The 13,090-nt window shown below is 42.5% G+C and overlaps 1 protein-coding gene across 6 annotated transcripts in view; it reads right to left on the bottom strand.

Annotated features, from left to right (window-relative positions):
* Ncoa7 (nuclear receptor coactivator 7) overlaps positions 1 to 13,090 on the bottom strand; it is a 116,620-nt gene that overhangs the window by 58,150 nt on the left and 45,380 nt on the right. For all 6 annotated transcript variants that reach the window (XM_063235044.1, XM_005008140.3, XM_063235046.1 and 3 more), the window contains one exon: positions 4,401 to 4,621. In XM_063235044.1, coding sequence (XP_063091114.1) covers positions 4,401 to 4,621 — 221 coding nt within the window. The remainder of the gene's footprint in view (positions 1 to 4,400; positions 4,622 to 13,090) is intronic.

Below are 13,090 nucleotides of genomic sequence, written 5' to 3'. Positions count from 1 at the left end.
GAGGTGAGCACACAGTGCCCCTGCTTCCTGGTGCGCTTCCAGGAAACCCAGGTCTCTATTTGTAAACTTCAACTGATTTTATACCTAAACCCTGAAGCCCAGTCTGAGTTTTTGTTTGTTTTGATGCTGGAGGTGAAACCCGGGGCCTCACACAGGCCAAGCACAAAGGTACCGCTTAGTGCCACCCATGGCCCTTCAACTAGGTTCCTAATGCCCTCTTTCCATGAGAGTCCATCTCAGCCCTACATCCCTTGATTCCTATGAGATTAAAGCACCAGAATAAAGTACCACTTTTGAAGGGAACAGCAATACCATTACACACTGCGGCTTGACCTACTTATGCTTCGAAACCTATTTATCAAAACAACATCCACTGGCTTTCTTAGCTTGCTACGTGAAAGAGAAAGCAGATGACATTATGAAACCTTCACACGTGTGGTTTTAAAACCCCTAGAAAGTAATCTGTGTGTGAAAAAGTCTTGTGGCTGCCACTATGGGAAATAACAGTGGCTGGTTACTTTCATGTTCTCATGAAAATAAAAAAAATCTATGGCAGGGGAAAACCAGAAAATTTCATTTTGGGGGTTAGTTTTTCTTTTTTAATTTGGGAATGAAAACAGTGACTTAAAGTGACTAAAATAGGAATTACAAACTTAGTAATGAAAAACAAAATTCTTTCTTCATAGAATAAAGGTCCTCTTTAAACAAATCTTTGACCATGGTAATTATAAAACTAGCCATACTCTTATCCATGTGTTTTGGTGTTTGTTAATACTGACCTCCTCTCTACAAGTGGCTTATAATACCTGCTTTGCTTTCCAGGATTCTTGGTATTAACCCTTCTATATTAAAACATTATATAAACGTAACAACATGTTTATTCAAATTTGGCCTATTTCTCTTATTTACAAAATTTCTCCATCTTCTTCTGATCTTAACACCAACACAGCTGTGTTTCCAATGAAGATGCTCCCTGCACTGCCATGGAATCCTCCAGCGCTGACACTCCCATGTACACCAGTCCTTAGAAGTGAAGCTGTATACTATTGTAAGGAATCACGCATTTGTTGAGCAACACAGAATTTCATGCTAATTCAATATATTTTGATCCTGACCTTTTTTTAAGGTTTATTTAACCGGCTGGTTCTATGGCAGAGTCGCGCATGGCAGAAAACCAGTGTTCATGCCCTCAGAAGACAGCAAAGGCAATGAGAGAGAGAGACAGACATATTCTTTTTTTGATCCATTTAAACATTCCCTAATATATCTGTGACAGTTTTAACTTGATAGCTAATTCTGAAGGGGCAAAAAACAAAAAACAAAAAACAAAAACCCCAGCAAGTAGCTAATTCTGAAAATATACTCAGATAAACTGTGAGCAAACAACTCCTTAAGAGCTAACATAAACTCAGCTTGTTTCTTAGAAAAAGAAATCATGTATTTACCAAATGTAAGTGGAAGTATGGAAGAGCTGAGTCCACTTCTAGAAGGTTTTTCTTTCCGATACTCATTTCGTGCTAGACAGTGTTCAGTGCTGGGTCTAGATTTATCAGATGCCATCTGCTGTGCTGTAATTATCCTACTTCCTTTTTCCTACTCTCCTCAAAACCAAAACAAACATTTATAGAACTAGCACTATGTCCTGCTAAGGAGGCAACTCCCCGTGACTCAATCTTTCTGTAGCATTGTTTATCAGCATCTGAACTGATAAATCTTTTAAGAGTCAGGAGATAGAATAAATTATTGCCCAAGGCTTAAGTAAGGCACTGATAAAAGGTACTCAAATAAGAAGAAACAACATTAGATCAGGCAAGTCTTGGGTAGATGTGGCGTGGAAATCTATAGAAAGCAATCACTTCCTTGCATCGTGCTGGCAGAACTCTTGCCTCTGTCTAACGCTCTCTTTGCAAAGTACTGCCTCTGACTCGGTTCCATTATTTCCTGATTATTAATACTTACGATATGTATTATGCAAAAAAAAAAAAAAAAAGACAGAATGAAAACAAAATCCCTTGCAATTTCCATACCCAGAGAAAACAACTATTGATGTAAGGTTCTGTATCTTTCAAAGTTATTTTCTACACCTGTTGCCCTCTAACTTCCTGTTTTAACTTTCTGTGTGTCCCCTGGGTCATTTCTTTCATACTGCAGGATTCTCCTCCCACCTGTAGGGAGCGAATCACGGGCCTTTGTCCTAAAGCTAGGTCTCTCTAGACAAATCCACCTGGTGCCTCAAAAACATCTCTAACCCCAGACTCGTCATTTTCCTTTCTCCCTCTTCAGCTTTCTAACTTGTGATTTCTTGATTCTGTTCTTTTTCTCTTGCATCCTGCAGGGACCAGCAAACTGCTACTGTTTCCATGAGCAGAACGCTCAGAGTGCCCTTGGCCTGGATGAGGAGCCCCACCCTCCCAGGGTCTCCATGGAGTGAGGTCCACAGCCTCAGCAGCAGCCAGATGTTCCTCTTCTAGGGTCAGCCACCAGGACAGCAGCAGACCTGGCCGGGGTGACCCTGGATTGAGGTCTCCTGCTCCACCTAGTGGTCTAGACGGTGCCCCAGAATGGACAGTGCAGAGTCAGACCTTGAGAGCCTGCAGCCCAATGAAGAAAGGACCAGGAGCTCTGGAATTCGGTGGCTTCCTGAAGGTTTGACTCAAGCATTGCATCCTCCCAGGGAATGCCCCAAGCCTCCGAAACAGCCGCTCTCCTTATTACTCTAACAGAGCCAACAAATTACTGTGGTATCTCTTTTCTTACCCTTATCAAATAAAAATCACATAGTCATCTTTTTTCACACAATCATTCTGACCCAATAACTATACTGTCACCGATATCCTTCCAGAATTTTCACCAAGCACAAATAAATACAGCGTTGATTCATCTATGTAACAATTCTTCACCTCAATGCAACTGTAGGGCACCCGTTATGTTGTAGATACTCGAGTCACCCCAGTCTGTGACTGGGAGTCAAATAAATGCTGAAAAATGCAAATGGGCATTACTCTGGGCATGCACAGGGCAAGGGCAGGGGCGGGGGCAGGGGTGGGGAGGGCTTCCGGAAACACTGGGCTAATCTTGTGAGGTCAGGGAAAGCTGGTCAGGTAAAGATGACAGTTATAGCTCTAGACTCAGCAATGCACATGCAACGCGGCTACAGTGGAGTTTTTCACGCTACAAAGCGATCCTGGTGCTGCAGGAAGCTGCATGCAAAACAAGATACAAAAACCCCTTTCCCTCTTCCTCTTTTTGGAAATAACATTTTCAGTTTTAAGAGGAAGTTCCCTACCACATGAAGTTTCCTTCAGTTCAGTGACAGTGACAGACCCGTGTCCCATTCTGATAGCGTGAGGTGGGAAGGTCCCACTTAATGTGCCACACATTATTCGTTGCCCCTGCCCACTGCTGGGCTACGGACCACAAGTTTTGCCTGCGGATTTTTCAGATCTCTCTGTTGAAGCCAACCCAGCCAGGGAGCACTCTCGACCACCTTGGTGGCGGTGTTTGGTCTCTGATGAGCACTGTTAGGCAGTGACCGTAAACACAGAGACGAGATGGGTCTCCTCACAGCATGGCCGTGACCTGGAACTGGCTTTGAGGCCCTCTTTACTCATCTATGAGAGCACATTTCCCGTCCTGTGTTCACATTTTGTTCTCAGGGACTCTGCTCGGCTTTCTTTCCTTGAGAGCCTGTCATAACCTGCACATCACAAGCCCTGTCTCTGTCCCCACTCTTTGCATCCTCTTTAGGCTCCAGGCCTGATGGGACAGAGCACAAGTCTGAGATGGATGATCCCAGGAGAGCAACAAATAACACTCCTGCCAGGGCTACATACTCCATTTCTGATTCATGAGATGGGTCTCTCCAGGTAGGCCAGGCGGGCCTTGAACCCATGGCGATCTCTCTGCCTCAGCCTCCACAGAGTGCTGGGATTATAGGTGTGTGCCACCATGCCTGGCACCACGGCTGTTCTGAGAAATGCTGGAGCTTTGTGGATTTACTCTAATCTTTTTAACTAAAATGCCCAAACTTTTTATTATTTTAACTGACAGATGCTAAGCCATGGCCACTGTTTCCCATTATCTGTGGCTGATGCCAAAAACCATGGTCATTTCTATAACTCCTTTATGCATATGCCCATTCACATTAAGAAGTATATGTGTCTCTTGGGGAAAGTAATCCTTCATTAGATAAGTGTCTGTTAGCATAAGATACATGCAAAATACTGTGCCAGAGGCTGGAAGCACAGAGTTGAATGGGACATGACATTATTTCACTGTTATCCCTTTACATAAGATTAAAAGTATAGCAAGACCCTGGAGCGTTTAGTTAGCTACCGAATAAGCCATTATGATTACAGTAATTTATAAATCAGTCTTTTAAACATTATACAGATACTCACCGACACTGTAGTATCTCTTCAGCTCTGTACGCTTGATTTCCTTTAACTGGTTATTTTTCCTCTTTTTCTTCTCATCAGTAACATATTCCTCTTCCCCACCAATGCTGCACTTGTCTTGTTCCAAAATGACAGAATTAACATCGTCTTTCCCAGGATGAGATCTTGCAGCTACGCTTGAAGCTGTCTCTGCATTTTGTTTGGCTTGTTTTTTCTTTTTCAACCTAGGAATGGGGGAGGGCAGGGATCGGAGACATGATTTACTACAAGGAAGCCTATTAATTGCATCTCAGGCTTTGGAAATTATTTAATGGATACAGGAAATGTTTTTAAATATTTTAAATTAGATTTTGTTATTCTTTCATTTGTAATCACTTCAAAAATTCTTACACGTGACCCGCCGCCCTTCCTTAATTCTATAGTCACAATATTATAGCTCAAAAACAATACTGGAAACGTTGTAGGCATGTGCCAAAGTGAAATCGTCTACAGGCTATTAAAGCGGAGCACTCTAAGACACCAAGGCAGATAAAGCCTATTATAAAGCCATGCTTTAGACGTGCATTAAAGACAAGCATAGCACTTCTGGTTTTCTATGGCGCCTTTGCACTGATGGGCGAGCGTGCGGTAAACAGAAGTCCTCTGTCACAGCTCCAGAGCTCAGGGCCAAGGTTTGGCAAGACGCCCTGCTGTGAGTAACTCCTTTCCTTCATACACAAGACAAAAGCCCTGAAGCACGAGCACAAACTCCTGACTCCAGAGTAACACGATGACGATGCACAATTATCATCACTGTTACTAATAGCTGACAGATGCCTCCAGAAACATCTCTGGTGCTTTGTGTTCTTCACTGAGTCCAGATGGAGAAGATAGAGTTTACCAAATTCACGGAAGCCCAATCATTCAGAACACTTTACAGTGGGTGCTACACTCTGTAATTCAATGACGTGTCACCCTACTCACCAGTCTTTTCTTGGGAACCTCTGTGCTATAACAAAGCTAAACTCTTTGCAAGCAAAGGTCTCGGCTTTCCAGACCTACAACTCTGCAGTTGTAGTTAAGGTGGTGTTTTAACAAGGACCCTCTCCCAGGGCCTGGAGGTCTAGACATGCCTACTTCCTTCACCTTTCCTGACTCATTACCCATGATGCTGGGTAATGAACAGCACATGTGTGGGTTAAAAACGACATACCTGCAGGGTAATCAGGGAGGAAGGTTTGAATTTATGCTGCTTTTCTTTGTGATGGTGAACGAACCACTATCACAGCTGAGAAAGGTCTCTCTGAAGGCTCTGATTCTTAAAGAGTTCTTTTTTTCAGATCACTTCCTTTATTAGTGCATCTTCGTACACATAACGATCACATTCCTCGTGGGGAGTTGGTGTGAGCGCATAGCACATCTTAATTCCTTTTTGCATTCTTTCCTCCTCTCTTCCCTCCCCTATCTCTCCATCTCTTTCCCATTTGAAAAAGTGCTCGCTCTCTCTTGCTCTCACATTATCTATTTTTTATTTTGTTTTTTTATTTATACTTTGAGTTTCTCATGTAAGAGAAATCATGAGACACTTAAGCTTGTGTGTCTGAATTATTTCATTTAACGTATGGTCTCAAGCTGGATCTATTTACCTACAAATGATTTTTATGGCTGAGTAGTACACCCCTGTGTATAAATATATACATTTTAATCCATTCACTGATGGATATATAGGCTACTTCCAAGATTTAACTACTATGAACTGAGCTGTTCCAAACATGGGAATATCTTTAACCCTTTCAGGGAGATACCTAGAAGTGGACCCTCAGAGGTTCTGACCTCAGTCCAAGGACCTAAACTCCTGAGGACAATTACCTCACACATTAAACGTGGGATCTGCACTTCCTTAGCTACGGACAAGGTCTTTTATTAGAACCAGTTGAGAGACCACATGTCAACACATACACAAAGCAAACAAACAGAGAAATGCATCCCCCTAATATAGCCCTATCACATTCTGAGAATGAGGCAAAGAAAGCTAGCTGGATGGCACATTCTACATTGGGGATAAAGGTCCCATATTCCAACAGGACGTTTCAAGTACCATGCTACCCACTGAGCATCTAGGAGAAGCCAGGTTTAGAGATTTATTTTACATAAACTCCATGTCTTTTAGTTTAGCTGGCTTTTTATTGTTTAGTTGCTCAGAATTACAGACTCATAAAAAGGCATTCTTTCCAGTAAACATGTTTTCATTATCCTCTGATTTGAAACTATTCTGGTAAAAGAGTAGGTGGCTCTTTGCAAAGCTGTGTCTGATAATGCCTTTAATAATACAGTTTTCTCCCTTCAAGATTACTGGTAGAGACAGACATGAACCAGCAGCAGAAACAGACACCATCTCTGCACCCAGGAGGTGGGGCTGCAGGCTGCCGCCCCCCATCCAACACGGACCCAGGGATGGGGCAACTCTGGTCTACCACTAACTGACCAAATAAATCATTTCAAGAGAACCTTGGGCTCCATTCACGAAGTGATTTTTCTGGAAGGAGAGAAAATAGGCGTTGAAGATTAGTTCTATGCAGCCCAAACTATGCTGCTTCTCAATCTGAATTTTCTACTTTAAGTTCACTGCGAAGTCCTCATTTCACTCCCACAGTAATCAGCCTCATTCGGCTCCATGGCGCTATTTGGGGAATCTCATGAGAGACTGGTTTTTGCACACGGAAATAATGAGATGGGATACATCCTTTTACTGATTTTCTCCCTTTTCTGCACAGCATATTATGGCATGTACCATAGGTATTTGAAAAAAAAACAAACTTCCAAGTATGTATGGTCCTTGAAGATTTCTTCCTATGGTAAGAATAATCTAACATAAAAATTTTGTCAGAAAATTGAGCTTCAGTTTTTTAAAGAGGTTATTATGAGAACCTTAAGAGGGCTTTCTTCTAAGGGCTCCAAGGGAGGGGACAGAGGAAGCCTGTGTGACCAACGCCCCTGGCCTCTGCAGCCAAGAGGCAGGCAGTTATCTCTGTTTGCAGATAAGGAAGGTTGAGAAGCACAGGGCCATGTCCCAAGGTCCCAGGGCAGACTATAGCTGTGCAGCCAGAATTCAGAAGCCAAGATTCAAGGCCACTGCCACACAGCCCTCAGACCACCCCTTGGGGGTGCATCCCTGGACTGGAAAATGAAATGCACACGCTTCTGGGAATCCTGTGACCCCGCCAAGAAGGGGCCGACCACGAACACGGGTGGACTCCCAACTTGGGTGCCTGCAGGAAGGAAGGCTCAGACTAGACTGGGGCTCTGGCCTCTGGTCTCAGTCCTGCACCCTGGCCCCGTTGGCCAAGTGTGATAAGCTGCCTGCGGCTTCCCAGTAAGCAAAAGTGAGGAGCTGACTCCATTTCAAGGTCCTGTCTGGCTCCAACACTTCATACTTGGCAGGGACGGTTATGTAAGGTGCTAAAGCTGTTTTGATGTTTAAAAAAATTGTTTTTAAACATGGAAATGAACCCTTCCTAAGAATTCTGCATTTCCTGTGTTTTTATCCAAGTCTCAAATCTGAACACATTTTCCTTCCACTACAGAGCTCCCAGACCCTGAAAAGCACACATCAAAAACCAGGCAAATGAACAAAAAACCAAACTAAGAAAAGCCTCCCTGCTGTGCGCTAATAGCTCCAGGAAGAAATGTAGAAAATGTCAAAATCTATCAACCTTGAGGCCAACACAGTCTTCTTTAATACGTTTATCCTTAAACATTGCCTCTATGGGGAAACAACACTAAACAGTACTGCTTTACAAAGAACTGCAGTACTATATCAAAGAGGTAGAAATAACATTAAATAATAAGCATTTTAAAAAAACCTTACAGGGCAGTGTTACAGTGTAACTCCAATTTTGTGGAAAAAACAAACCCAAAATATAGGCCGATCCACCCAAAGCCGCGACTGTGGCTAGAGATGTGCACAGTGTTGGTAAAAGTGCAGAGAAATGGTTTACAGGCAAAAAAAGTTTTACATTTATCCAATTCGGTGTTGCTAAACTATCGAATACAGCAAGTACGTTTTACTTTTGTGATTCCAAGGCCAATAAACAACACAAAATTAAATATCAGCAACTATTCTTTCCCCTAGCCCAGCTCCAGGGGTGAGTTCCTGTGCTACACCCTTACTCCTCCCTCCATAGAAATCTGAGCTGATCTGTCTCCCTGGGGGGTTTTCCTGGTTCTGGTTCTTGGCTGTCCGGGCCACGACCTTGGCCCTTGTCCTGGTACTGTTCTGACCCTGAGACCAGGATGGTTTCCAACCCTGACCTTCCCATTTCCAAACTTAATGGAATGGGCTCAGCTCCTGGGCCCAAATATTTCCGTGTGAATCTTCCTTGGTTTACACATGCTCATTCTTGGGTAAATTACTAAGCGAAGCCTCAGTTCCTTGTCCTTGATATGAAAATAAATTCAGGTGGGTTTTCTTGACGAATAAAATAAATAGTACACAAAGGGTTTACTTTGATATTAAACTCAAACTACTGAGTTCACAGTAATACTTCAAAACCACAGGTTATTTATTTGATGTGCTGCTGCTGTGACTCTTACCTACCGGTTTCTGAAGATCCATGTAAATAAGAGACAACATAAAAAAACATGTAAGGGCTGGAGACATAGCTCAGCAGTACAGCGCTTGCCTGGCATGTGTAATGCCTAGCATTCAATCCCCAGTACAACAGAACTGAACCAATCCACAACAGAGCAAAGCATCTGACAAATATAAGACTTATAAGCTAGCATTCTTTTGGGGGGGTCTTTTTGAGACAGGGTCTCACTATGTACTTCAGGCTGGCCTTGGGCTCACTTTGTAGCCCAGGCTGATCTTGAACTTGCAAGGATCCCCCTGCCTCAGCCTCCTGAGTGCTGGGATCACAGGAGTGTATCACCACCACATCCAGCTCTTTTTCTTACTATACATAAGTCTTTAAATTTGGTATTAGTACACAGCTAGTACTAGTACCAACCCATTATTATTTCTAAAAGAAATAATTTCTTGTATTCTCTTGCATTTTGATTTTATAAAGATAGGATCAGTTTTTGGTCTCCACTGCATTACTTCCAAAAAATCAAAATTACAAGCTGATGGAGGCCAAATAACCACATGACAAAAATGCTCTCTTGGAATTATGGTCAAATACAAAAAAGAGTACTCATTGGAAAATCTGTAAATGTATCTGATTCTAGCATCACACTCAAACACATAATTCTTTTATTTTTTACTAATCATGATAATAAAATTCCTTCACCCCCAAAATTGAAATTCACCAGTTGACATGAAAGCACCCTAGCTTCAAAGACTGACTACAGTTAGAGAGTTTTCAACTGGGTATGCAGGCACATAAATCCCTCCAGGCCTCAGGGAATAATCACATTGTAACAGAAACCAACACCCTGCATGACAGGCAAGCAGAAGCAAGTCACTGAAACTCAAGTTCCCTTTCCTCCGACCTCCTTGCAATGTGGAATCACGGTGGGTCAGCAGATCCTAGGACACAGGGCAAAGTGCAGTGTTGGGAACACTGCAAATCTTTGCTCAGAGAAGCCTTGCTGTCGTTCACGTGGGTGAACATTTCAGGGAGCTTACGAGTGCCCCAGTGCCAAGATCACAATGACCGAGGCACGGCTGCCCTGCATTTTTGAAATGAGAGCAGCGTCTGCTGCACGGATACCCTACTGCTTAGAGGGAGAGCACAGTTCTGCTTCCTAAAAGTCAGGATGTCAGGTCACAGCATGAAAGGGTATAGAAGGATCAGCAGACAATGGGAATACAGGTGCTCCCCAACTTTTGGTGGGGATACAGCCCATAAACCTAAGAGAAGTAAAAAGCACTATTACTGCTTTTAATACCCAAATGAATCCATCATAAAGTTGAAGAAAATCAAGTGGAACCACCATGAGTCCTGTGTACCTTAGCGGTAAACTGAAGACCGGAACCAGGCACGGGGAATTGCTGTAGCTAATAATGGAACTGTGTTGTACTGAGAACAATGAGCAAAGAGCTATACAGAAAATATCCAGACATCAAGCATTTTACTCTTTATCAACCAAGACTACGCTGACTTCTGCGATGACTTGAGTTCACTTTGTAGCCCAGGCTGGCCTTGAACTCACAGTAATCCTCCTGCCTCAGCCTCCTGAGTGCTGGGGCTATAAGGATGGGCCACCACATCTGGCCAACAACTCTATTTCTAAAGAGAGAACAAAGAACTTACTCAGGGCTGCTCTGAAAGCCCAGACCCCAATGAGAATATCATAGCTGTGAGCTTGTCTGACTCCAAAACAGCCTTTTGGAAGTAGGGATATTAGGGAAAAAGTTAACATGCAGCATTCTAATGGGTGTATCTCATTTTCTTACCTAACCACTTCAGTCTGCACTGAAATCAGTTAGTCACTGTTAAGATTACTTACAAAGCAAAGGGAATCTTCCAAGACTGGATGTGTGTTTGTTTTATCACAATTCCTTAGAATGCAGAGTTTTGGAGGGGATGGGGGGTGGGAGACACAGGGCCACTTTTTTGGAAATTTGTTTTTATTCAGGATATATCAAGGGTTCTGACCCATCAATGAGTTTTATAGAAAACAGTACTAGTATGTATTTTAGTGACATAGTTTACTACCACAGTGATATATTTCAGTGGCATAATTCTTTCAGAGTTTGTATCCATTTCTGTAAAACCTGGCCATTAACGCAGAACTACCGTGAAAAAAATCTCAAGCAGAAATGATGACAGGGATTCTGTTCTCTGATTTTAACCTGTCTTCCTTTTAAGTGCTTAAACTGTAGAAATGTGACGGAAAATAGAGGCTAAAAGATTAGAATTCTCAAAATAATCAGGTTAGCATATAAATCAACGCTTCCATGAAGCCTGGTAAGTGAAACAAAGTTTATGATCAGCAGAAATAAACTGCTGTCAGAAAACCACGGGGAATGGCACAGGAATACGGTCCGGCTCAACTTCCTGCATGCTCTTTACTTTTAAGAATGTTTTGCATTAACTTTATACTTCTTTTTAGCAGTTTTAGACACATACATATCTTCCTTTTTATGATAATATGCTTTCAATGTCACAAACTAGAAGTGGCCTTATCTCACATCCTGTGATTATGGGTACTTTCAGGAAGAACAGTTTTAGGTATAAAGTTTTTAAGAATCAATTTGCTAGATGCCCAAAATTTAGTGGATTTACATCCACTATGCTTATTCAGTGTCTTGGAGATAGTTTTCCAACTGCTATACACCAGACAGTCAGCAAAAGCAGGATTCGGGGAGGCGCACAGTTTATCCCTAGCTTAGCTCGGTTCAGACCCTTGGAAACCTGCAGTCCTACCGCTGAGCGTGGGCCCACAGCCTTCCCTGGGAGGTGTCCCAGGGCCGTACCCTCTCCTTTCACCTGTGATTGCTGCAGGTGATAGAGGCTGCTAAACACACTACATTTTCCAATGCTCAGAAAAGTTTCGTTATCCAAGGAGCTCACGTGTGTTCTACTTATCAACAGGGAGAAATACAAAAGGGACCCTCTTACAACACTGGTCAGGAAAGACGTCTGCCTCAACTACACAACTAACAGCAGGAATTCAGTGTTTATTTTTCATCCCAATTTATGGGTCCTTTGGTATTAAACAGTATTCTGTAAGGGCAACGAAGAGAAAAATATAGCTGCACACTGATGACCTGACTGACCCTCATTCTCTTCTGCTGCCTCTTCAGCGTAACTCTGGGTTTGCCTTTCTCTTCCCTGGTTCTAGGATTCTTCGTGAAGACATGAAAAATTAAACAGGAGGAGGAGACATGTGGAAAAATACAAAAGGGAGGAGAAACAGAGCAAGATCTAAAAGGAAAGGTCAGGAGGAGAGCTACTGAGTAGGTGTGGGGAGAGTTTCTAGGAAATTTCAAGGACAGCAAAGACATGGGGAAAGAGGGCTTTTTAATGATTTATTAAACCTAAGTATTTAGTCCCACCTTGGATTTTTGAGAGACATAATAAATACCTGAACTATTTTCAACTACTTTCTCTGTTACACTCATTTCTTGGAATGTGACCATGTGCGAACTGGACCAAACGAAGGCCAGTTACACACTATATGGGTTTTACGTGCAGAATTTTTCTAAGAAAACTTAAAGATGGGACATGAATGAATGAATGAATGAATGAATACATCAACAAGAAAATGAACAGATCTCAGTCCTAGAAGGATAAAAGCAACCTAACTGAAGTTATGTGTCTGATTTTAATGAATGAATATAATCCTTGAATTTGACCATTTTACATAGATTCAAAGGAACCAATAAAAAGGATCTAAAGTGAAACTGCCCTACACTCTTACAGCGGCACAAATCAAACCACCCAGTATCGGGTGGTACCCTGAAGAGTAAAGCGAAGTGTGTGGGGAAGGGGACAAGAAGCCCCTAAGACCAAACAAATTCCTACCATGCAAACCCTGCCCATTTCCTCCAAATAAAGTCTGAATTTCCTTTCACAAACTCCTTTATACTTAACATGTGACGCTGCACACAGGTGACACCAGAGCAATCACCACTGTCTGCACAGTGGACTTTATCAAAAAACTTCTGCCTCAAATTTATTAAACTCTCTTTTTTTCTGTACTGGGAATTAAACTAAGGCTTTGCACATGCCAGGTAAATAGTCTACCACTGAGTTACACCCTTG

This window comes from Cavia porcellus, unplaced genomic scaffold, assembly GCF_034190915.1.
Source record: "Cavia porcellus strain 051 isolate PalLab524CR breed Dunkin Hartley unplaced genomic scaffold, mCavPor4.1 scaffold_24, whole genome shotgun sequence".
Lineage (NCBI taxonomy): Eukaryota > Metazoa > Chordata > Mammalia > Rodentia > Caviidae > Cavia > Cavia porcellus.
Note: the sequence above shows the minus strand (reverse complement) of the source record. Positions and strands in the feature narration are given on the sequence as shown.